General features: G+C 34.9%; 3 protein-coding genes across 3 annotated transcripts; 1 reads left to right on the top strand and 2 right to left on the bottom strand.

The window, feature by feature from the left end:
* Nucleotides 1-237: 237 nt before the first annotated feature.
* LOC101889590 (uncharacterized) lies at nucleotides 238-11,783 on the bottom strand. Its single transcript, XM_005185578.3, has 11 exons — nucleotides 11,558-11,783; nucleotides 11,307-11,492; nucleotides 8,789-9,440; nucleotides 8,390-8,499; nucleotides 5,371-5,586; nucleotides 5,118-5,313; nucleotides 4,898-5,049; nucleotides 4,604-4,838; nucleotides 4,129-4,547; nucleotides 657-824; nucleotides 238-591 (listed from the first exon to the last, which is right to left on the bottom strand). Exons 1-11 carry the CDS (start codon nucleotides 11,630-11,632, stop codon nucleotides 397-399), a joined length of 2,604 nt encoding a protein of 867 aa, XP_005185635.2. The 5' UTR covers nucleotides 11,633-11,783; the 3' UTR covers nucleotides 238-396.
* Nucleotides 11,784-17,168: 5,385 nt separating this feature from the next.
* On the top strand, nucleotides 17,169-22,201 carry LOC101888197 (putative aldehyde dehydrogenase family 7 member A1 homolog). The gene is made up of 3 exons (XM_005185570.4): nucleotides 17,169-17,326; nucleotides 20,313-20,952; nucleotides 21,013-22,201. Exons 2-3 carry the CDS (start codon nucleotides 20,314-20,316, stop codon nucleotides 22,012-22,014), a joined length of 1,641 nt encoding a protein of 546 aa, XP_005185627.1. The 5' UTR covers nucleotides 17,169-17,326; nucleotide 20,313; the 3' UTR covers nucleotides 22,015-22,201.
* On the bottom strand, nucleotides 22,112-23,150 carry LOC101888534 (rRNA N6-adenosine-methyltransferase Mettl5). The gene is made up of 4 exons (XM_005185572.4): nucleotides 23,018-23,150; nucleotides 22,819-22,950; nucleotides 22,457-22,680; nucleotides 22,112-22,395 (listed from the first exon to the last, which is right to left on the bottom strand). The coding sequence occupies exons 1-4, from the start codon at nucleotides 23,147-23,149 to the stop codon at nucleotides 22,236-22,238; spliced, it is 648 nt and encodes a 215-aa protein (XP_005185629.1). The 5' UTR covers nucleotide 23,150; the 3' UTR covers nucleotides 22,112-22,235.
* Between the last annotated feature and the right edge of the window lie 66 nt (nucleotides 23,151-23,216).

The following is a 23,216-nucleotide window of genomic DNA, read 5'->3' as shown; positions in this document are numbered from 1 at the left end:
TCTTCTGCCGCAGGCATACGCACGTATAAGGACATAAATGTTCCCATTCATTTATTCCGGTCCTTTACCTTTTGCTAGGCAAGCATTCAGAGCAACAGTGCGTATGATTTACGTATAATTTTCCACTTCATTTCCTTGGCCCAACTGAAACCGCATTTACATGATTAAACTCTTTAAAAATTTGTCAACCACAAACATTTCTAAAGTAATTCATATAAAAGCACACACACGTTCGCTCTTACATACAGCTTTAAAGCCTTCAGACTACTGGAAGTCTGTTTTATTTCATAGCATTTGTTTAAGTCAATTTTTGTTTAAGATTTTGATTTGTCGCCATTTAAGGGTTTTATGAACTTCATTTTGCCACCGCACGCACGTCTCTCTCTCCCTCTCTTCCTACTTGCCATAGTTCTTGCGTTTCTTCATAATTTTCGTTATGCTTGCCACCATGGCTACTTCCGGCATTGTTAGTTTGGCATCTTCTTGAAAATCACAGCGACGCGACAAATGCAGCCAAGCACGTTCCGGATTCAGTGATATGGGCGTTTGCAGCCATGTAACATAATCGATTTTTAAGGAACCTGTTAGCAGCTGAAGCGTATGGGAACAATAAATATTTTCAGATGGAAGTAGTTACATTAGTTCTTCCAACTTACCTGATCAAATGGATGTTGATCGATGTAGAACATAGTTTTCAACAGTGTGGGTTTTGTTTCTTTAATATTTTGTCCTTGGGCGCCTTGAAAAGGGCTTGGATCATTTTCGCTGGTGGCCAATTGTTCCATAAGCCATTCTTTGTTGTTTTTTAAATAATTGTAACAGACCTGTAAATTATCGGAAAACATCAAATTAAATTTTTTTAAGTTAAACAAACACTTTTTGGAGATAACAACATTTTTCATAGAATAGTTTTTCGATAACAATAATTTTCATAGAAGTTGTTCGATAACAACTATTTCTATGGAAAAGTTGTTCGATAACAACTATTTCTATAGAAAAGTTGTCCGACAACAACTATTTCTATAGAAAAGTTGTCCGATAACAACTATTTCTATAGAAAAGTTGTCCGATAACAACTATTTCTATAGAAAAGTTGTCCGATAACAACTATTTCTATAGAAAAGTTGTTCGATAACAACTATTTCTATAGAAACGTTGTTCGATAACAACTATTTCTATAGAAAAGTTGTCCGATAACAACTATTTCTATAGAAAAGTTGTCCGATAACAACTATTTCTATAGAAAAGTTGTTCGATAACAACTATTTCTATAGAAATGTTGTTCGATAACAACTATTTCTAAAAAAAAGTTGTTCGATAACAACTATTTCTATAGAAAAGTTATTCGATAACAACTATTTCTAAAGAAAAGTTGTTCGATAACAACTATTTCTATAGCAAAGTTGTTCGATAACAACTACTTCTATAGAAACGTTGTTCGATAACAACTATTTCTATAGAAAAGTTGTTCGATAACAGCTGTTTCTATAGCAAAGTTGTTCGATAACAACTATTTCTATAGCAAAGTTGTTCGATAACAACTATTTCTATAGCAAAGTTGTTCGATAACAACTATTTCTATAGCAAAGTTGTTCGATAACAACTATTTCTATAGCAAAGTTGTTCGATAACAACTATTTATATAGAAAAGTTGTTCGATAACAACTATTTCTATAGAAAAGTTGTTCGATAACAACTATTTCTATAGAAAAGTTGTTCGATAACAACTATTTCTATAGAAAAGTTGTTCGATAACAACTATTTCAATAGAAAAGTTGTTCGATAACAACTATTTCAATAGAAAAGTTGTTCGATAACAACTATTTCTATAGAAAAGTTGTTCGATAACAACTATTTCTATAGAAAAGTTGTTCGATAACAACTATTTCTATAGAAAAATTGTTTGATAACATCTATGTCTATAGAAAAGTTGTTCGATAACAATTATTTCTATAGAAAAGTTGTTCGATAACAACTATTTCTATAGAAAAGTTGTTCGATAACAACTATTTCTATAGAAAAGTTGTTCTATAACAACTATTTCTATAGAAAAGTTGTTCGATAACAACTATTTCTATAGAAAAGTTGTTCGATAACAACTATTTCTATAGAAAAGTTGTTCTATAACAACTATTTCTGCAGAAAAGGTGTTCGAAAACAACTATTTCTATAGAAAAGGTGTTCGAAAACAACTATTTTTATAGAAAAGTTGTTCGATAACAACTATTTCTATAGAAAAGTAGTTCGATAACAACTATTTCTATAAAAAAAGTTTTTCGATAACAACTATTTCTATAGAAAAGTTGTTCGATAACAACTATTTCTATAAAAAAGTTGTTCGATAACAACTATTTCTATAGAAAAATTGTTCGATAACAACTATGTCTATAGAAAAGTTGTTCGATAACAACTATTTCTATAAAAAAGTTGTTCGATAACAACTATTTCTATAAAAAAGTTGTTCGATAACAACTATTTCAATAGAAAAGTTGTTCGATAACAACTATTTCTATAGAAAAGTTGTTCGATAACAACTATTTCTATAGAAAAGTTGTTCGATAACAACTATTTCTATAGAAAAATTGTTTGATAACATCTATGTCTATAGAAAAGTTGTTCGATAACAATTATTTCTATAGAAAAGTTGTTCGATAACAACTATTTCTATAGAAAAGTTGTTCGATAACAACTATTTCTATAGAAAAGTTGTTCTATAACAACTATTTCTATAGAAAAGTTGTTCGATAACAACTATTTCTATAGAAAAGTTGTTCGATAACAACTATTTCTATAGAAAAGTTGTTCTATAACAACTATTTCTGCAGAAAAGGTGTTCGAAAACAACTATTTCTATAGAAAAGGTGTTCGAAAACAACTATTTTTATAGAAAAGTTGTTCGATAACAACTATTTCTATAGAAAAGTAGTTCGATAACAACTATTTCTATAAAAAAAGTTGTTCGATAACAACTATTTCTATAGAAAAGTTGTTCGATAACAACTATTTCTATAAAAAAGTTGTTCGATAACAACTATTTCTATAGAAAAATTGTTCGATAACAACTATGTCTATAGAAAAGTTGTTCGATAACAACTATTTCTATAAAAAAGTTGTTCGATAACAACTATTTCTATAAAAAAGTTGTTCGATAACAACTATTTCTATAAAAAAGTTGTTCGATAACAACTATTTCTATAGAAAAGTTGTTCGATAACAACTATGTCTATAGAAAAGTTGTTCGATAACAACTATTTCTATAGAAAAGTTGTTCGATAACAACTATTTCTATAGAAAAGTTGTTCGATAACAACTATTTCTATAGAAAAGTTGTTCGATAACAACTATTTCTATAGAAAAGTTGTTCGATAACAACTATTTCTATAGAAAAGTTGTTCGATAACAACTATTTCTATAGAAAAGTTGTTCGATAACAACTATTTCTATAGAAAAGTTGTTCGATAACAACTATTTCTATAGAAAAGTTGTTCGGTAAAAACTCGTTCTACAGAAAAGCTGTTCGATAACAACTCGTTCTATAGAAAAGCTGTTCGATAACAACTCGTTCTATAGAAAAGCTGTTCGATAACAACTCGTTCTACAGAAAAGCTGTTCGATAGCAACTCGTTCTATAGAAAAGCTGTTTAATAACGAACTTTTCTTTAGAAAAGTTGTTCGATAACGAACTTTTCTTTAGAAAAGTTGTTCGATAACTATGGGAACGATGTTCGATAACTAAACTTATTATGGAAAAGTTGTTCGATATCTTACTTTTCTATGGAAAAGTTGTTCGGTAACGAACTTTTTCTAGAGAAAAGTGGTTCGATAACAACTCTTTCTATAGAAAAGTTGTTCGATAACAAATCTTTCTATATAGATAACAGCTCTTTACATAGAAAAGTTATTCGATAAAAGCTATTTCTATAGAAAAGTGGATCGATAACGATGTTTTCTATAGAAAAGTTATTCGATAACATATTTTTCTGTGGAAAAGTTGTTCGATAACAACTCTTTCTATACAAAAATGGTTCGATAAAAATTTTTCGATAATGGCCTTTCAATAACAAAAATATTTTCGAAAGAAAACTTTTAGACAAACATTTTTTTCAAAATCATTATATCTCGTTTTACCTTCAATGCCTGTTTTCCAATGTCCGTTGTTAGGACGTCACTTGCCAACACCTCAGCAACAAAATCGGTTATGCCCACATCCATTTCCATAGCATAGTTAGCCGGCGGACTATGACTCATGCGATCTGAGTCAGCTGTACCAATTTCATCTATTTTTACCGTGCTAACAGCACTCATGCCACCAACTCGGCGTCCAGAATCTGCAAAAGTCTCCAGGATGATGCTATCTTTGGCCTGTTTCAAAAACAAATCGATTTGATCGGTATGCTTATCATCTTCGTCAATGGAACAGATGGCCTCGGAGATCGTATAACAAATTGAAGCCTTGTCTTGTTCATTGGATTTTTCAAATTTCTCAGCTGTTTTTATGAGTTCCGTATATAGGCCGGCAAACATAACTTGCATCAAAACCGAATCACCTAAAAATGTTTTGAAGGTATATTTTTGTTTCTCAATATGGTATGGAAACACCTACTCAGTGGTCTGGTAGAAACTGGTGTTATATCTTGCAGTAAAGATGTAACCTTGTACAGTCCCTCCGGTATGCAATCCCACATTTCGGATACACAGGTTAGAGCCAAGGACATAGCTTGATACATACTAGCTCCAGCCTCCACAGCATTTATTAGCATGTCCACCGTTGTGTTCAGCACTGGATAGACAAAATGCATAATAGCTTCCAACCATGGAGGACGTTTTTGGTTCCAAACCTGAACGAATTTCCATGAACAATTTACCTAATGTCATGATGATGGCTATAGATATCTACCTGTCTTTTATCCAAACAATCACTCCAGCCTGGCAGGCCAACTTCCTCCAAATTTTTAACCAGGCATGATTTTATATCCACGGCTTTGCCCAAGGCCACCAATAGATAAGTCAAAGACAAAACTATCTGGCAATTGGACTGACCAACAGGATCTCGAAAAGAAGGAATATAGAGCAGGTATAAATAGTTTTCAAGATTTTTTAAATGTTTGTATCCTTACCCACATCCTCCGCCAACAAATCAGACACCTTAAAACATTCCCCGCGACACAAAAAACCCTCACACTTTTTCGATTCCGTGGCTGCCTCAACAAAAGAATTTCTGGCGACATTTTTAAAGTTCTCCGATGATGGCAAATGCTGCAAGAGATGCCTCAATATAATACCCGTCAAATGGGCATCACGCATTAGCAGGACCTTTGGAGGTAAGCTTTAATTTATTTCTGAAAAGATCTCCGCTTTTGATTGCCTTACCTTCACCAAAAATGACCAATCAGCTTCGGGAAATGCCAAAAGAACTTTCAACTCCAAAGCAATGGCGCTATTTGTATTCAGATCTGCAAACTCGGTTACCCACTGACATGACTGATCCTTGGGAAACATTCGCGATAGGGCAAATATTATCCAGGCACTTGGTAGTCCGTGGCGTGATGAAAACATTTCCATATTTTCCAAACCTTTGCGGAAAACCTTGAAAAATATCAATGTCAATAGTTTCAGGAAGATGTATAACATTTGAATCAAAACAGATAATCTCTTTGGATGTTATTGTGCACACCAACCAGACATGCGGACCTGTGGACATACGGGCATTTCTAGATTGGCTTCAAATGTCTTAAAACCGCGATTGCTTCCAAAGGGACTTAAAGCACTTATATCACGATGAGAGTCATTCTCCCAATTAAACTGCTAATAGCTCAACATTTTATCCGGACTAACCCACATTATTAGGATTAATTGCTTAATCAGGATATATTAAACCTGATTTACCGTACAAAAATAGATCTTCTCGCTACCAGGTTTATTTTAAGTCGGAAAGATTCAACATTTGGCTTTAGAGCAGTTATAATCTGGTTTCAGAGGGAGCTAATATACAGGGTGAGATAAAAAACTGCAACAAAGTCAAACGCAATAATTTTTAACAGTTTTTTTAATTTTATTGAATGAAAGCACAAAATGTCGGAAATAACATCAAATTTTAGAATAAGTTTAGATTTATTCGAATTGGTCACCTTTGGCACGAATTATGGCCTTCAAACGGCCAATGAAACCGAATGTTGCTCTGCGATATTTTGGCCCATTTCCCGGCGAAGCGCTTGCTTGAGGTGATCGACACTTTGGTATTTTTTAGTGCCAACCTTACTTTCAAAAATACTCCAGACACAATAGTCCAACGGATTGGCGTCCGGAGATTTAGGTGGCCATTGTGCGCTGGAAATGAAGCGAGGAACTTCATTTTGTAACCATTCTTGAGTGGCGCGTGCTGAGTGCGATGGTGCTGTGTCCTGTTCCAATGTCCAAGTTCTGCGGCTAAAATGTTTGCGTGTCCAAGGCTTTAATACACCCTCCAGAATATTTACGCGACAATATTCGGTATTTATTATGATGCCACGGTCGATTAATAAGAAAGGAGAGCGACCATCGGCTGTAATGTCGGCCCACACCTTCACCATGGCCGGCGCTTGAGTTCTGGTGACCAACCGAAGGTGCAAATTTTCAGCTGACCTCTTTGGCAAGTAAACATGATAATTTTGTTTGGTTACAAACTGCTGGACAACGAATGTTATCTCTTTGGAGAAAACCAAATTCGACAGGTCTCCAAGCGAAGCAACTCTTTAGCTCTCACGAGCCGTTTTTCGGCCACTGCGATGCGAGTTTCGATAAAGTCGCTTCTTTATTTTTCGAACCATTTCTGCTTATGTTGCTGTTTTCTTCCGTCCACTTCCTTGACGTCGGGCTACATTACCAGTATCACGGAAACGAAAAATGATACGAGACACAAAAGATTTGTTCACATTTAAATGCTGGAGAACTCTAACCAAAAGTGGATTTCCAGCCAAATATAAAGAAATCACACTATCACACTCCATCACATTCCATCACGAATAACTTTTTTTCTGGAAAATTCTCACCAAAATGCTTTTGTACGCTTGTAAACAATATAATGAGCTGTCACTGGAATAATTTTAACAGCTGTCGAACGAGTGGCTTAGAAATGACAGCAGTCTGAAGTTAGTTGCAGTTTTTTATCTCACTCTGTATATTTTGACTAGCGTTATGATTATTCAAACTGTTGACGCTTCATAGGAGAGGTTCTGAAGGAGTGGGCCCATATATTCAATTCCGTATCTGACATAAGTCTGATAAAAATTTTATTAGAAATTTTGACACGTTGTGGGATGTTGATAGAGGTATTTGGACGGATGCTCATTTCGCGTTTTATGTACTTAATAGTTATTCCAAATGTTAAACCTTTGTTGGGGAGGTACTAGAAGGAGTAGTCCGTTCAATCCATTCTTCATACCAGACCTTGTGTTTGTGGAAGTATTAATATGTGCGAAATTTGAAAATAATTGGACTTTTAGTTCAACTATTATAAACGTTACAACTATTCAACATTTTGACGCTTTGTGGGGGATGTACCAGAAGGAGTTGTCCGATATCTACCATCTTCACACCTGATCTTGCTTAAGTAGATATATTGGATTGCATGAAATGAATGAAATGAAAAGAATAGAATGCTTATTTCGCGTTTTACGAGTTTCATGGTTATTCAAAATGTTAACCCTTTGTTGGGGAGAAGGAGGTGTGGACCGATATATACCATCTTCACACCAGACCTTTGCTTAATAATGTGTGTAATTTGAAGAGAACCGTGGTGTTACATCATATTTTATTAAAGTTATAATTTTTCGAAATTATAACACTTTTTGGGGGAGGTACATTATGGAGTGGACTGATATTGTCCATTTTTCTCACCTGACCTAACACTGATATAAATATTAGAATTTGCAAATTTCTAGCAAAATCGGATTATGCTTTTTCTTTCTGTGCAGTAAATTTTTTTGAAACTTCGAGCTTTTTTGGAGGTTGTACCAGAGGGAGCGAACCGATATTGCTCATCCCGGAACTCGATTTAAGTTTGACCAAGTTTGGATTAAATCGTATACTCCCTTCGAGAGTTATCGTGCGCACCAGCCAGACAAACAGACGGAAGGACGGACATCGCTAGATCGACTCCAAATGTCCTGAAACTGATTTGGTCCAAAGAGACCTAGGGTCTAAAACCGTTATTTCGATGAATCACGTTTTGGCCGTATCAAATGATATATACCCTCTAAATAGTACATCACCACATTATATCATACATCCAAAAATTTGCATAATTTTGAATCATTGTGAAAATATTTAACTTATTCATTTTGTTTTTCTTAACTTTTTCCAGTTGGTGGCAATAAGGTAAAAGTGCATCCATCCAACGAATACAACAAACCTTTGAGAGCACTCCAAGCGGTGCACCCCTCAGCAGGAGGCAATAGAAGAGTTCCCTGCACTTTGCATGTATGTCGCGTATAATGACACTTTGGTTATTTAGCTGTAATCCTGGGAGAATAAAATAAACACACACACACAAATGCACATATATAAGATATGAAGATGCACAAAACAGATGCTGTAAATATGATAATTAAATGTTAATTAGAGGCAATTCCATTTGGTTAAATTTTAACAACGCATAGGGCGAATTAGAAATTATGCTTAATGGGGGGGTCTAGCTATATCATTAGGAAAATTCTTTCTTTTGTAAGAACTTAGAATTTCCGTTAACTCCCTCTGGGAATACTTACAAGTCCTCCCATTGCCATTGGCTATAGGTTATTCCACCACTTACCCACATATGCCTCCCCACTTTCACTGACATGTGGCAGCAGTTCTGCAATGCAAAACAACAAATTGCAAATATCACACAAATGCAATTGAGCACGAGCATTGCTGGTGACAATCTGCGAATAGCGTACCGTCAACACGCTCAAGGTCTCATTAAGCATACCGCCAAAGATGCGTTGTGCCATTTTCGGTGGCACAGAATTCCATAGATCATCTTTGGTGCCGCACATGTACAGCCACCACATTTGAATGGTATAGCTACCACGTTCGGATTCAAAAAATGGTTCAGTGTCTTCCCAATGCAGGGCATCGGCATCTTGAACAATATAGAGCAACAGAAGTCGACAATGCAGATCCAAAAGACGTTCTGCCAAAGCTTCCGACAGTTGGGAATATTGTTTAAGTGAGATTTTCAATGCTCCACCTTTCTCATCGCCTTTCGGGGGACATATTTTTGTAGTGCAAGCCTGTAGATAGACATTTAAACAGTTGCGAACCAAAGCTGCAGCGCCAATTGTTGCCGTCAACACCGAGAGATCGGCATGATCCAGAGATTCTTGTGACAGGACATGTAAATGTTCTAACAGTAGGTCCGCTGATTTGGTTACAATGCCAACAAATTTATCTGGATCTGAGGTCTTTACAACCACCGAAGACTGAAAAGAGATATGACACAGGAAACAAGTTACTTGGTTATGGAATAAAAAAAAACTTAGAAAAAAGTCAATTAATAATGTCGCTAAAATCATAAAAATACCGAATATAGGGAGGTACCATTATATGGGAGCTATACGAAGACGTAAAACCTGCACAGACAATTTTCTGTCCTAGGCTGTAGTATCCATTACGAACTTCAAATACCAAATTTGAAACAATTCCGGTGAATAATATCGCTAAAATAATCAAAATACCGAATATCGAGAGGTACCGTTATATGGGGGCTATACGAAGACGTGGACCTGCACAGACAATCTCCTGTCATATCCATTACGAACTTCAAATACTGAATTTGAAATAGTTCCGGTAAATAATGACTCTAAAATCATCAAAATACCCAATAACGGGAGAAACCGTTATATGAGGGATATACGAAGACGTGGATATGCACAGACAATTTTATTTCATAGGCTGTAGTATTCATTACGAACTTCCAAGTACCAAATTTGAAATAATTCAGGTAAAAATGTCCCAAAAATCATCAAAATACCGAATAGCTGGGGTATCGTTTTATGGGGGCTATACGAAGACGTGGACCTACACAGACAATTTTCTGGCATAGGCTGTAGTATCCATTACGAACTTCAAATACCAAATTCCAGTAAACAATGTCGCTAAAATCATCAAAATACCGCATATCGGGAGGTTCCGTCATATGGGGGCTGTATGAAGACCTGGACCTACATGGCCCATTTTCAATACCAAAAGTCCTGCACACAAAATATACATTTAAGTAAAATTTTATCAATCTACTTCATTTCGTTCGGAAGCTAGAGTGTTTTTCACAGACGGATGTATATCGCTAAATCGACACAGAATTTTATGCTGATCAAGAATATATATACTTTGTGGGGTCTAAAATGTATACTTCAAGGTGTTACGAACGGAATGACAAACTTAATATAACCTCCATACTATGGTGGAGGGTATAAAAGGCCACCATAGTATGGAGGAGTGACCGGCTGCAAAATCAGGAACATTTTTAGCTGTTTGTCCATTTTAACCCCTAAATATATTGCGGGCATTTTTAAAAAGAATAAGCCTCGCCCTTCTGAGCCTAACCGGACAGGATCGGATCGAATCGAACATGTTTCAGTTTTTGGTCCATTTCAACCCCTAAATATTATGCGATCATCTCTATTCTGGCTCCCGCCCCACCTCCATTCTAAATTTCGTGAAGAGCAGGCCATAATTGCGACCTGTAGAGTGATTACAAATTAACATGGACAGACGGACAGATGGACGGACGGACATACATAGCTAGATCGACTCAGCTCGGCGAAATACCAAGGTGTTACATAATTTTTGGCCCAATCAAACTGTAGGGTATAAAAACGCAAGCACAATCGTTTTGATTTTCGATTTATTTTTGGGTTCTTAAGTTATTTTATTCCGCCTGTTTGCTTACTTTTCACTTTACTTTTCACAGTTTTCTTGCAAAAAAGAATAAGGGTGAAAATACATATAGCGCATATTTGGCTGGCTTAAGTCATCGACTGGCTTCTTCGTAGAGGAACAAAGGAGTTTTAGGTTGAATTAGTTCGATTTTGACCCTATTCTCCTTTGATCATCTCCGAAGAAGCCAGCCAGATAAGCGCTTTATGTATTCCCAGCTTAAAACTACCTCTCTTTCTCAGAAAGAAGTTGCTGGACAATTCCTGCAGGAAAAGTAACCAGACATACCTAACATAAAGCTAAAGAAAATTCTTGGGTACCATCCAATTAAAGAAATGTCACAATAGATCTCCCATCCCAGTTTTAAAATAATACTTTTTTTCAATTATTAAATAATTATTTGCACTTACAAAATCTCCTTCACTCAATTCCTTTTCCGTATGCAGCAGACCCGAATGTTTGCGATATGAGGCGAAATATTCATCTTCCCACCATAAAATCATTTTTATGGCAGCAAAAGAAGCATAACGTGGGAAATCCAATTTACCCCCTACAACGCCAGTACAAAGACGTTCTTGCAATACTCGCTGATGGGTCTGGAATTTAAAAAATTAATTACATAATACAAATAACACATTTTACAGTCTTATAAAATAAATACCTGATAGAATTCCAAATCACGTTGTAATAAAATTGGAACTCGGTCCATAAGATTGCCTTCTTCCATAACCTCCATTTTGTAGTTTTTTTTTTTTATTATTCTTCTTCTTTAAATGTTTAAATGTTATTATTTGCACAATAAGCTACTTTATTCCTAGCTGAAATTCGTTTCAATTCCTCCAGTTTTTCAACAAATTATTAACGACAAACAAATAGTTTTGTCGTCGTGGCAACAGTATTAGTGTGCCTTTTGTTAGGACAAGAATGAACTATATCAATACGACAGCTAAGCTTGACAGCCAATCGTCAATATAATGCAAATTTTTCTTCTGTCTAGCATGGTACAATGAAGACAAGGTAGGCTAACTTTGAAAAAATTTCAAGTATAGAGGTCTACCTGTTTGGCTTGCAACGTCAGAATTACTTTAAAAACAATCAAAAAACCAAACAACTTTTTGCATTGGTTTTGAATAAATAATTGAAAACCGCGAAAACTTAATGAAAGGTCAAAATTTCTTTTCAAAATCATTTTCTATATATCTCTTAAGGTTCATTCCGCTACAAAAAACTGTAGATTTTGTCAATGCATACGTTGCAATCAGCATTAACCCGAATTTAAATATTTTCTGAACAGTTTTTATTATTGAAAAGAATACACACATAAATAAAACAAGTAAAAAAGCTGTAAGTTCGGCCGGGCCGAACTTTTAATACCCTCCACCATTTGGTACAAATTTGGCAATTTCCAAAAAAATAAAATAAATAAATAAATAAAATAAAAAAAATCCTTTAAAAATTCTGTTAAAATCTTAAAAATACCGAATGTCTATACGACGACGTATACATGCATAGGCAACTTTTGTCATAAGTTATTACAACATTTAAATGCGAAACATGAAGAAAAATTTGTTTATAATGTAGCTAAAATCATCAAAATGCCGAATATAGGGGGTACCGTTATATGGAGGCTATACCAAGACGTGGACCTGCACAGACAATTTTCTGGCATGGGCTGAAGTATCCATTACGAACTTCAAATGCGAAATTTAAAACAATCCCGGTAAATAATGTCGCTAAAATCATCAAAATACCGAATATCGGGGGGTACGGTATATGGGGCCTATACGAAGACGTGGACCTACATGGTCCATTTTCTGTTTTCTGCTGCAGTATCTATTACGAACTTCAAATACCAAATTTGGAACGGTTCCGTTAAATAATGTCGCTAAAATCATCAAAATATCGAATATCGGGGGGTACGGTATATGGGGGCTATACGAAGACGTGGACCTACGTGGCCCATTTTCTGTTTTCTGCTTCAGTATCTATTACGAACTTCAAATACCAAATTTGGAACGGTTCCGTTAAATAATGTCGCTAAAATCATCAAAATACCGAATATCGGGGGGTACCGTTATATGGGGGCTATACGAAGACGTGAACCTGCACAGATAATTTTCTGTCTTAGGCTGTAGTATCCATTACGAACTTCAAATGCCAAATTTGAAACAATTCCGGTGAATAATGTCGCTAAAATCATCAAAATACCGAATATCGAGAGGTACCGTTATATGGGGGCTATATGAAAACTTGGACCTACATGACCCATTTACGAACTTAACCTGCCTACTGGAAAAATATACATGTGTGCAAAATTTTAGCCTTCTATCTCAATTTGTTCGAAAGATAGCGTGATTACAACAGACAGACGGACAGACAGACAGACGGACATGGCTAAATCGTCTTAGATTTTACGCTGATCAAGAATATATATACTTTGTTGGGTCTGACGTGAGTATTTCGAGGAGTTACAAACGGAATGACAAAATTAATATACCCTCCATAGTATGGTGGAGGGTATAAAAAGTTGACATATTAAGCCAAGAAAATAACAAGTAAAAAAACATTAAGTTCGGACGGGCCAAACTTTTAATACCCTCCACCTAAGGGTAAAGGAAATATTAGAAGAAATGTGGCAACAAACATTAAAATGCCGAATATCGGGAGGTACCGTTATATGGGGGCTATACCAAATCATGGACCCATACATGCAATGTTTTGCCAACGGAGCTGGAACCCATTATGACCAACAAATACCAATTTTTAGACAAATCCGTTAAAAAAAAAATGTGGCAAAAATAGTCAAAACATCGAATATCGGGAGGTACCATTATATGGGGGCTATACCAAAACATGGACCTATACATGCAATGTTTCGCCACACGTACAGGGACCCATTATGACCTACAAATACCAATTTTCAGACAAATCCGTGAAAAAATGTGGCATAAATCATCACAATACCGAATATCGGGAGATACCGTTATATGGGGACTATACCAGAACGTGGACCGATATATCATTTTCAATACCAACCATCCTAGACACAATACCAATTGCTCTGCTAAATTTTGGCGCTCTACGTCAAACAATGTGGGCTGTATCGTGATTTCAACAGACAGACAGACAGACAGACAGACGGACATCGTTAAATCGACTTAGAATTTTATGCTGATTATGAATATATATACTTTATGGGGTCTACGACGAATATTTAAGGATGTTACAAACGGAATGACAAAGATAATATACCCTCCTTTCCAAGGTGGAGGGTATAAAAATAATTAAAATCATAATGTTATATATGCAGTCCATGACGTCGTGTAGATCTTAATATAACAGCTCATTCGGTATTTTGTTTTTGAAAATTGCCAAATTCGTTCCAAATGGTGGAGGGTATTCAAAGTTCGGCCCGGTCGAACTTACAACTTTTTTACTTGTTAATTTTTATACCCTACATCACATAGTGGTAAGGGTATTATGTTTTTGGGCATTTGTTTGTAAAATGGAGAAGAAGGCGAGATAGCCCCATAGTCCCTTTTGAGGATCTTCATAGAATCACTTTCTGAGTCGATTTATGCATGTCAGTCCTTCTGTCCATGTATTTTTGTGATCAAAATGCAGATCGCATTCATTATTTATTATTGAGAGAAAAAAATTTGTATTTAAGTCCTTCCAACAATGATATTTAATAGCAGACATTGTTTACAGCTCGAAAATACCTGTTTCAAATTTTATCGAGATCGGATCAGATTTTTATATAGCTTCAATATACAATTTCATCCGATTTTACGGTTATTGTTCACAATATATAAATTTTCTATTTGGTGAATCTCTTTTTGGTATATCTATTGCTCCAAAAAATGCTTTTTATTTGGTAATAGAAGTACAAAGGCCTATGTCAAATTTGTTGAAAATCGATTCAGAATTTGATATAGTTCCAAAATTGTGATTGCCATGATTAGTGATCTACTTCACATAAATTCTCATATTTTTTCTTGTTACGGGAGCTCTACTAAATACGCATAGTGTTGTAGGGTATTTTATAGTCGGTCACTCCCGACTTTTGACCTTTCCCTACTAGTATTATTATATTAGTTTGCGCTTTAATTTTAACGATATTTGTCGGTAACTCAAAAAATGAGCTAGAGAATTCCATTACAAATAAACATAATTGGTATTACTTGTTACCGGATATTTCTTGAATAACTCTAAACTACAGAAAGAGGAAAAAGTTTTGAGATTTTGAAATTCTTACAGGAGAAATTATTTCGTAAGGCCAAGATTAACCTTTACTCTGTCCCAGATCCTGCTGGAATCCACTATTTTGCATTTTTTTTCGATTTAATAAAGGTAAAATCGGTTATCATAATAAAAATGATTACATTCTGGAAATTCTGCAACAGGCCATTTCTTTTTTTAAAAATTATTTGCGGTATATGCAATGGATTTGACAATTTAAATCCATCCGGTAATCCATCCAGTAAACTGTAAACGTTCTATAATATAATTGTTAAACCATGGTAGAAGAATATAGGTAGATGTATCAACGTTTGGGAACCTTGATATGTCAAAAGTTTTGAAATGTTTTTCAAAAAAAAGTAGAATTTTATATGTTTTCTTACGACGCCAATCGGAGATTGTTATGATATTATTTTTCAACAATTGTTTACGAATTAACATAACTTTTTATTCAAAATTTCTCTTATTCAAATTTGTACAATAAAGAAAAATATCAGTTAGCATTGAGAAGCACCAACACTAACAACAATTTTTTCAGCAGAACAAAATCAAAAACTCCTCAAGATGACAAATCCAATGTTGTATACAAAATAAAATGCAATGGCGACGGGTCCAACGTATGCAATAAAGTATATGTTGGGACAACAAAAACAAAAATAAAAACACGGTTAAGTGGTCATAAATCTGACCAAAAAGCTAAAGACAAACCTCTTGAACAGAAAACAGCACTTGCCGCACACTGTGCAACAACCGGACATACTCCTAATTTTAAAAATGTTGACATATTAACACAAGAGAACAATTACAAGCGAAGATACATGTTGGAAATGCTTCACATAATTAATGTCCCTATTGAAAATAGAATGAATTACAAATCAGACACAGAACACTGTGCGCAAATTTATAGAAACACAATAGAAAGACACCGAAAAGTTTAGTCTGAAAATCTCTGTAATGTGATGTGGAAGTGAAATTGTTTTTAAGAATATAAACAAATGTAATTATTATAATTGTTAATTATGTTTAAAATTTTAAAATATTAAAATGCATGTTATTTGTTTTTTTTTTTTTTTTTAAGTTCAATCCCTGATGAAGATCGTCGATGCCGATCGAAATATTGGAAATAAAATGATGAAACAAAATTAATTGTTTTTTATTCTACTGACCTCAAGCCAAAATAAAATAAGAAAGAAAACAAAATTTTTAATTTCAAAATTATCTGCATTCTTCTATCATGTATTAAACTTGCAAAACAGAAGAGAAATCCACTTTGAGTGTGAAAGGCATCGGAAACCAAGTGAAAATTTCCACAAATTAGGACATTAACTTGTTTTTGTTGTTAAGTGATCCCAAATTCACAAAATATTGAAAGATAATTCTTGTTTATCAAACAATGAGGGGTAAGCAAATGTTTGCTGTTGTCCTTTTTATCAGCAATTTTAGTCTATTTATGAGAGGTTGATAAGAAAAAGTGCAATCTCTCTCGCTCATAGTGACAGTTTTATAGATTTATGATTACATGTGTACGCATGTATGTGTGTATGAGATGACTGTTATCAATATGCCGGCTGTTAATTTGTTTTTCATATAAAAGGGTTGCCAAAGTTTAGAAATACAGGAATCAAAAATGGGGAATGAGAAATACACAAAGATTATATATACTTTTTCCATTTTTTATTTTTTTTAATTAAAATCTATTGGAGGTATACATGATAAGACAATTGTAAAAATATAGGGCTGAATGTAAAAATTGATTAACAATGGGCTTTGTGTTACGGCGAAGAAAAACACAACGTTTAAAATGTTTTTAACGTCATTACCTTCGTGTTATTTGAATTTAAAAAAAAAAACCTTGAAACAACAATGACCAAAACATTCTTATTTTTATTTGTGCTCATTATCTCAACTACGATAGGTTATGGTAGCCCTATTGCCATATCATCAATGCAATTCAAACCATACAAACATATGGCACATATGGTTTCAAAAAGCCGGCTCTACTGATAAGAACTCGTAGCGTAAAAAAGGCCTGCGCAATTTACTCCAGAGAAGAGGAAAATTGAAAGTACTTTTCAGTTGTACCAGAGACGTCGTATAGACTTGAACACAAAACAATTGCGAGCCGGTCCTGACTTGGATTTTTTCGAAATAATAAATAAGACTAAACCTCTTATCACAATTCAAACAAGTGAGTACCAAAACAACAATAACAAAGTGAATTTTATATGATCATAATCGTTGAGATGGTGGCATTATCACTCAATTAGTACAACAATAGCGTGATAAAATTGCAACAAATTAATAAACAAGTGATTTGGGGTTTAGAAAAAAATAAACCTCTAGGTTAAATGACAAAAAGTCTAAAATGATTAAAAATCTTAAGAAGTATTTAAATTGTTTGATAATAAAGGCTAAACATTAATTTAAATTTCAAATATCAATGGAATGTTTTCTAAATCAAAAAGATTATATTCCAATAACAATTTAAAAAATAAATTGATATGAAAATTGTGTAGCAAAAATCATTTTTGCAAAAAACGAATCGAAAAGTGTTTCTATTAAAATTCGAATATTTTCAAAAGTTTGAATTTTGTCCAGCAATATCTATCACACGCAACGAAAATGTGTGATGAAAGCTTTTATGGAGGAAAGAAATGTCCAAGGCCTATGGGTGGGAATACATAAAGCGCATATTTGGCGGGCTTAAGTCATCGGCTGGCTTCTTCTTAGAGGAACAGAGGAGTTTTACTTTGACTTACTTCGATTTGTATTTCCACCTTATGTCATGCAATCATATGATTCAATTTTTTTTCAAACATTTTCATTTGATATTTTATTTTTAAAATGTATATTTACATATCCATTGTATATGCACCAGTAGACCTATTCTGTAACTTTTATCGATTGAAAAGTTGTTAAACAAAAAAACAAATATAGTTTTTGAAAAAAAAAATAAAAAATTAGTAAAATTGCTAAAAAGTTACAAAATAGACCTACAGACCTCCGAAAAACTCGCTCGAATTTGTTCAAATAGTGAAAGTCACTCGAATTCGAGAGAATCGAACAAACACAATTTTTCGATGTCGCTCGAGCATGAATGAACATATTTTTCTTGTTTTTGAGTGGGAACAAAATTCGTTCAAAATCGAGCAGATTCTAATCTTGCCGAGCATTATTTTAGTTTTTGTTATATAGTTGTTTTATTTCTATGTATATTTTTTATACCCTCAGTCATATGGCTACAGAGGGTATATATCATTTGATACGGCCAAAACGTGCCTCATGGAAATAATGATTTTAGGTCTCTCTTGACCAAATCTGTTTCAGGAAACAGATTTGGAGTCGATCTAGCGATGTCCGTCCGTCCGTCTGTCTGGCTGGCTGGTGCGCACGATAACTCTCGAAGGGAGTATTCGATTTGGTCCAAACTTGGTACATCGTAATATTATTATCAAACTTAGATCGAGTTCGGAGATGGGCAATATCGGTCCACTCCTTCTGGTACCAACCCCACAAAAGGTTGAAATTAAAAAAAAAAATATCGGGGCTGTACGAAGACTTGGACATGCATAGACAATTTCTGTCACAGGCTGTAGTACCTATTAGGAACTTCAAATACGAAATTTCAAACGATTTCGGTTAATATTGTACATAAAATCGTGAAAATACCAAATATAGAGGGGTGCTGATATATGGGTTCTTTGATATATGGGTCCTATACGAAGACCTGGACCTACATAGACAATTTTTTGTCATAGACTGTAGTTCCCATTTAGTTCCAAACCCTAAATACGAAATTTGAAACAACTCCGGTAAAAAATGTCGCTAAAAACATAAAAATACCAAATATTGGGAGGCACCATTATATGTAGGCTATACGAAGACGTGGGCCTGCATATGCATTCTTTGTCATAGGCTATAGTACCCATTACGAATTCTAAAATTATTTAGATGGAATAACGAACTTAATATACCCTCTACACTATGTATGGTGGAGGGTATAAAAAGGTATAAGTGTACTTAACGGCTTTTTCAATTGTTCTTCCTCAACCATATTAACCAAGCGTTTATACAATACGGATCAGAATTGTATTTATTTTCCACATACAACCTGCTCCGATTTATTTCCCCGCTGGCCAACATTTTCAAGCATTGGTCTGTCATTTATATCCCTCCTCGCAGCGGAGAAACTTGGGGATAAAGGTGTTATTGGAACCGAATTATTGGATTGGATTTCGTTTTTAGAACGTCCTTAAATGTAAAATTGACTTTTTTACCTTTATCACAAATTTAACAATTTGTTGCAAACATGTTTCTAAGACACTCCTAATCGTATGTCGCTGGTTTATCTCTGTTTACTAAAAAAAAACTTTCATTGCTTCAAAATTTATCTCGAATTGTTGAGTTTATATATAATACAAACCTACATTCAGAGATAAGTTCTGGTGCCTATACATTTATGGTGTCGATGTTGAGATTTCTTATCATTGGAGAAAAACAAAACAAGCAGTATTGAATGTCTATCATACGTTTCGTGAGATATTTATTCTAAAGTATTCCATAGAAACAAATAAACATATCGAACGACATGAGTTCCCGCAATAATTCAGAAGATTTCATTGATAAGGGTTTTGAAACGTACATACAAATGTTAATGAGTTTTGCTGCTGTAGGCATTAGATTATCACATTTTGTAAATATTGAGATTAGAGAATGGGTGTGTATTTGAAAAAAACGTATTTTTTATGAAATTTTAAAATTAGAAACAAACAAAAAATCGAAATTTACCTATTTCGTGGTTAAGTTGGGCAGATATCTCTTGAAACGATAAGATAGGTAGATATAATATGGTAATATATAATTCTTTAATAAAACATGGTCGTCAACGGCGGTTAAAATTGTGGCACTCCAAAAAGTTCACCACTCCTGAATGAAAGATATCGTAGCTTACTTTCTGATTTCATAGCTGTGGCCAAAAACACGCTAAAAATGAAGAAAGTTCTATCCTTACCTTAAGAAAGTGCCCTTTATATTTATCTTTCAAATCCTTATTTGATACATGCCAGCTTATTTCCTCTTTTTCAAGTCCCAGACCTTGAATACAGTCCAATAAAATCGGAAATCATCATCATGAAATAGTTTTTAATTATTTGTATCCCTTTCTTTCCGTGCAGAATGTCTCAACTTTTCCGTGCCGTTAGTTTACTGAAAAATGCTCCTTTGCATCAGGCACAAAGAGTAGCATCTCTCCACCTTAGCTCTGCTCTGAAGGCCAATAGTTATTTAATTGATTCTCCAGAGTACGCTTTCCTTAAGGATGTTGGATTGGAACGTGAAAATCCCGGTGTATTCACTGGCTCATGGAAAGGTTCAGGAGAAGTTGTCACTTCGATTGATCCTGGTACCGGTAAAGCAATTGCCAGTGTTCGCTCTGGCACAGTTCAAGAAATGGAAGAATCCATAAAGGTGGGAGTGGAAGCTTACAAAGAATGGTGTCAAGTACCTGCTCCCGTTAGAGGTGAAATTGTACGACAAATTGGTGATGAATTACGCAAATACAAGGAGCCTTTGGGTAAATTGGTAAGCTTGGAAGTTGGTAAGATCTACAGTGAAGGTCAAGGTGAAGTCCAAGAATTCATTGATATCTGTGATTATGCTGTGGGTCTGTCACGCATCTATGCTGGCCAAATGATTAACTCGGAAAGAGCTGAACACACAATTTTGGAAGCATGGCGTCCATTGGGTTTGGTGGGCGTTATTTCGGCCTATAATTTCCCCAATGCCGTTTTTGGCTGGAATGCTGCCATTGCCTTGGTAAGTAGAACATTGCTTGTATTAAAAGTTATAGAAGTAATTTCTCTTTCTCTTTTACAGACCTGCGGCAACAGTGTTTTGTGGAAGGGAGCCCCAACCACCTCCTTAGTTTCGGTGGCCACCACTAAAATTGTCGCCGATGTCTTGAAACGCAATAACTTGCCTCCAATCACAACATTGTGCCAAGGTGGCGCAGATGTTGGCAAGAAATTGGTTAGCGATAAACGCGTCAAATTGGTTTCCTTTACCGGCAGCTGTCAAACAGGACGCGATGTTGGAGTGGAGGTACAAAAACGCTTCGGCAAAGTCATTTTGGAATTGGGCGGTAACAATGCCTTGGTAATTAATGAAGATGCCAATTTGAAAATGGCTTTGGATGCTGCCCTGTTCGGTTGCATTGGCACATCTGGACAACGTTGTACTACCACCAGACGTATTATTGTCCATGAGAAGCTCTATGATCAATTCGTCAAGGAATTATGTGGCAAATATAAGCAGGTTTTGTCTCGCATTGGTCATCAATTGGATGCAAATACCCTAGTGGGTCCTGTTCATTCCCAACTAAATATTGATGGTTATAAGAATACCATTGCTGATGCTGTTAAATTGGGCGGTAAAGTGGCCTTTGGCGGTAATGTTATTAACCGTGAAGGATTCTTCGTCGAACCCACTGTTATTACCGGTTTAGCACATGATGCTCCTGTCGTACATCGTGAAACTTTCGCTCCCATTGTCTATGTATTGAAGACCAAATCTGTTGAAGAAGCTATTGAATGGAATAACGAAGTCGATCAAGGTCTCTCGTCGGCCATCTTCACCGAAAACATGTCGAAGGCATTCAAATGGATTGGCGCCCAAGGTTCCGATTGTGGCATTGTCAACATTAACACCACCACAAATGGTGCTGAAATTGGAGGAGCCTTCGGTGGTGAGAAACACACTGGCGGTGGTCGTGAATCTGGCTCAGATGCCTGGAAACAGTACTGTAAACGTGCCACCATAACCGTCAATCATTCTGGAGAATTGGCTTGTGCCCAAGGTGTTGTTTTCAATGTCGAGTAATCAGAGTCTGAACACATATATAAAACATTAATTTTAAGTATTTTCCCCGAATTTCCCGTTTTACCGCTATTAAGCTTTAAAAAAAATCAATTGTGAGTTTTGTTATAAATGCACACAATCATCATTGCTTTTTTGTATATTTAATATAATAATAAACATAATAAATGTTTTAATTCTGTAAATAAAATGGTAAAATTTTTGCAATTCGCTACAAATGTATATTACAGCTCCTTTTCCGTTACATCGAAACGCCAAAAATCCACTTCAATATCAACCGATTTGCTTTTATGAAATTTATAGCTGTTGTCTATGTTATAGTTTAGCTGGGCCACTACTTCACCTTTCACTTTCCAATCTTTGGATTTTTTGTGTATGTAATCTCTGGAAATAGAATGAAATATTATAACAATTTATAAAATAAATAACTTGTTATTGATCGCACCTCGTTGAAGTTTTGTGTAGGGAATATACAGCACCGGTGGCCAAATGTATGCCAGTCTCAACAAATTTCATATCCATACCGGCATTGTGTTTTGTACCAAATGGAGGATTGGTTACAATTGTATCAAAAGCATTTTCCCATTTCGACCCAGTAAGCTCCAATACATTAGTTTGAACACAATCAATGGCAGGTATTTCCATTTCAGTAACATTATTGCGGAAAATCTGGAAAAATAAGTGAAAATTAAAAAGGGAACAGAAAAAATAGCCGTTATATTCCTTTATATCCCTTCAAGATAAAGGAATACATCGTTAATGCATAGTACTAAAAATTTAGAATAATCTATATTTTATTTAACTTACATCTATAGCATCAGGGTCCAATTCAAAACCAATTGTAAGCTGTGCTCCCAATAAAAAGGAGCCGATGCTTAACATTCCACAGCCACATCCGAGATCACCCACTAATTTATCTTCCAAATCAAAATATTGAGCCTAAAAATAAAGAATTTGTATTTTCTAATAACATCAACTGAGTCCTTCAATAACAATGCAAATTTACCTGAACGTTATACAAGACACAGCTAGCTATATGAGGAGGCGTAGGATATTGTTCCAACAAGATTTTTGGTTTTTCGAAACCGTCAACACCGGACAAAAACTCCTCCAATTTCTTCATGCGCATTCGTGCCATTGTCAGCGTAATTATTCTCTTGCACAAAAATAAATTAAAAAATGGTTTTGAAATTTAAAATTTAACC

This window comes from Musca domestica, unplaced genomic scaffold (assembly GCF_030504385.1).
Source record: "Musca domestica strain aabys unplaced genomic scaffold, Musca_domestica.polishedcontigs.V.1.1 6, whole genome shotgun sequence".
NCBI classification, from domain to species: Eukaryota; Metazoa; Arthropoda; class Insecta; order Diptera; family Muscidae; genus Musca; species Musca domestica.
This window is presented reverse-complemented; position numbering and strand designations above follow the sequence as displayed.

Bases quoted from the DNA above. Each gene is read 5' to 3' on its own strand.
- LOC101889590 (XM_005185578.3), bottom strand. From the start codon at position 11,632: ATGGAGGTTATGGAAGAAGGCAATCTTATGGACCGAGTTCCAATTTTA. The intron at 9,441-11,306 runs GTAAGTGCAAAT...ATCTCTTTTCAG, and splicing joins AATTGAGTGAAGGAGATTTT to TCTTCGGTGGTTGTAAAGAC. The intron at 4,839-4,897 runs GTAGATATCTAT...AAATTCGTTCAG, and splicing joins ATTGTTTGGATAAAAGACAG to GTTTGGAACCAAAAACGTCC.
- LOC101888197 (XM_005185570.4), top strand. From the start codon at position 20,314: ATGTCTCAACTTTTCCGTGCCGTTAGTTTACTGAAAAATGCTCCTTTG. The intron at 20,953-21,012 runs GTAAGTAGAACA...TCTCTTTTACAG, and splicing joins GGAATGCTGCCATTGCCTTG to ACCTGCGGCAACAGTGTTTT.
- LOC101888534 (XM_005185572.4), bottom strand. From the start codon at position 23,149: ATGGCACGAATGCGCATGAAGAAATTGGAGGAGTTTTTGTCCGGTGTT. The intron at 22,951-23,017 runs GTAAATTTGCAT...CTTTATTTTTAG, and splicing joins GTGTCTTGTATAACGTTCAG to GCTCAATATTTTGATTTGGA. The intron at 22,681-22,818 runs GTAAGTTAAATA...TTATTTTTCCAG, and splicing joins TGGACCCTGATGCTATAGAT to ATTTTCCGCAATAATGTTAC.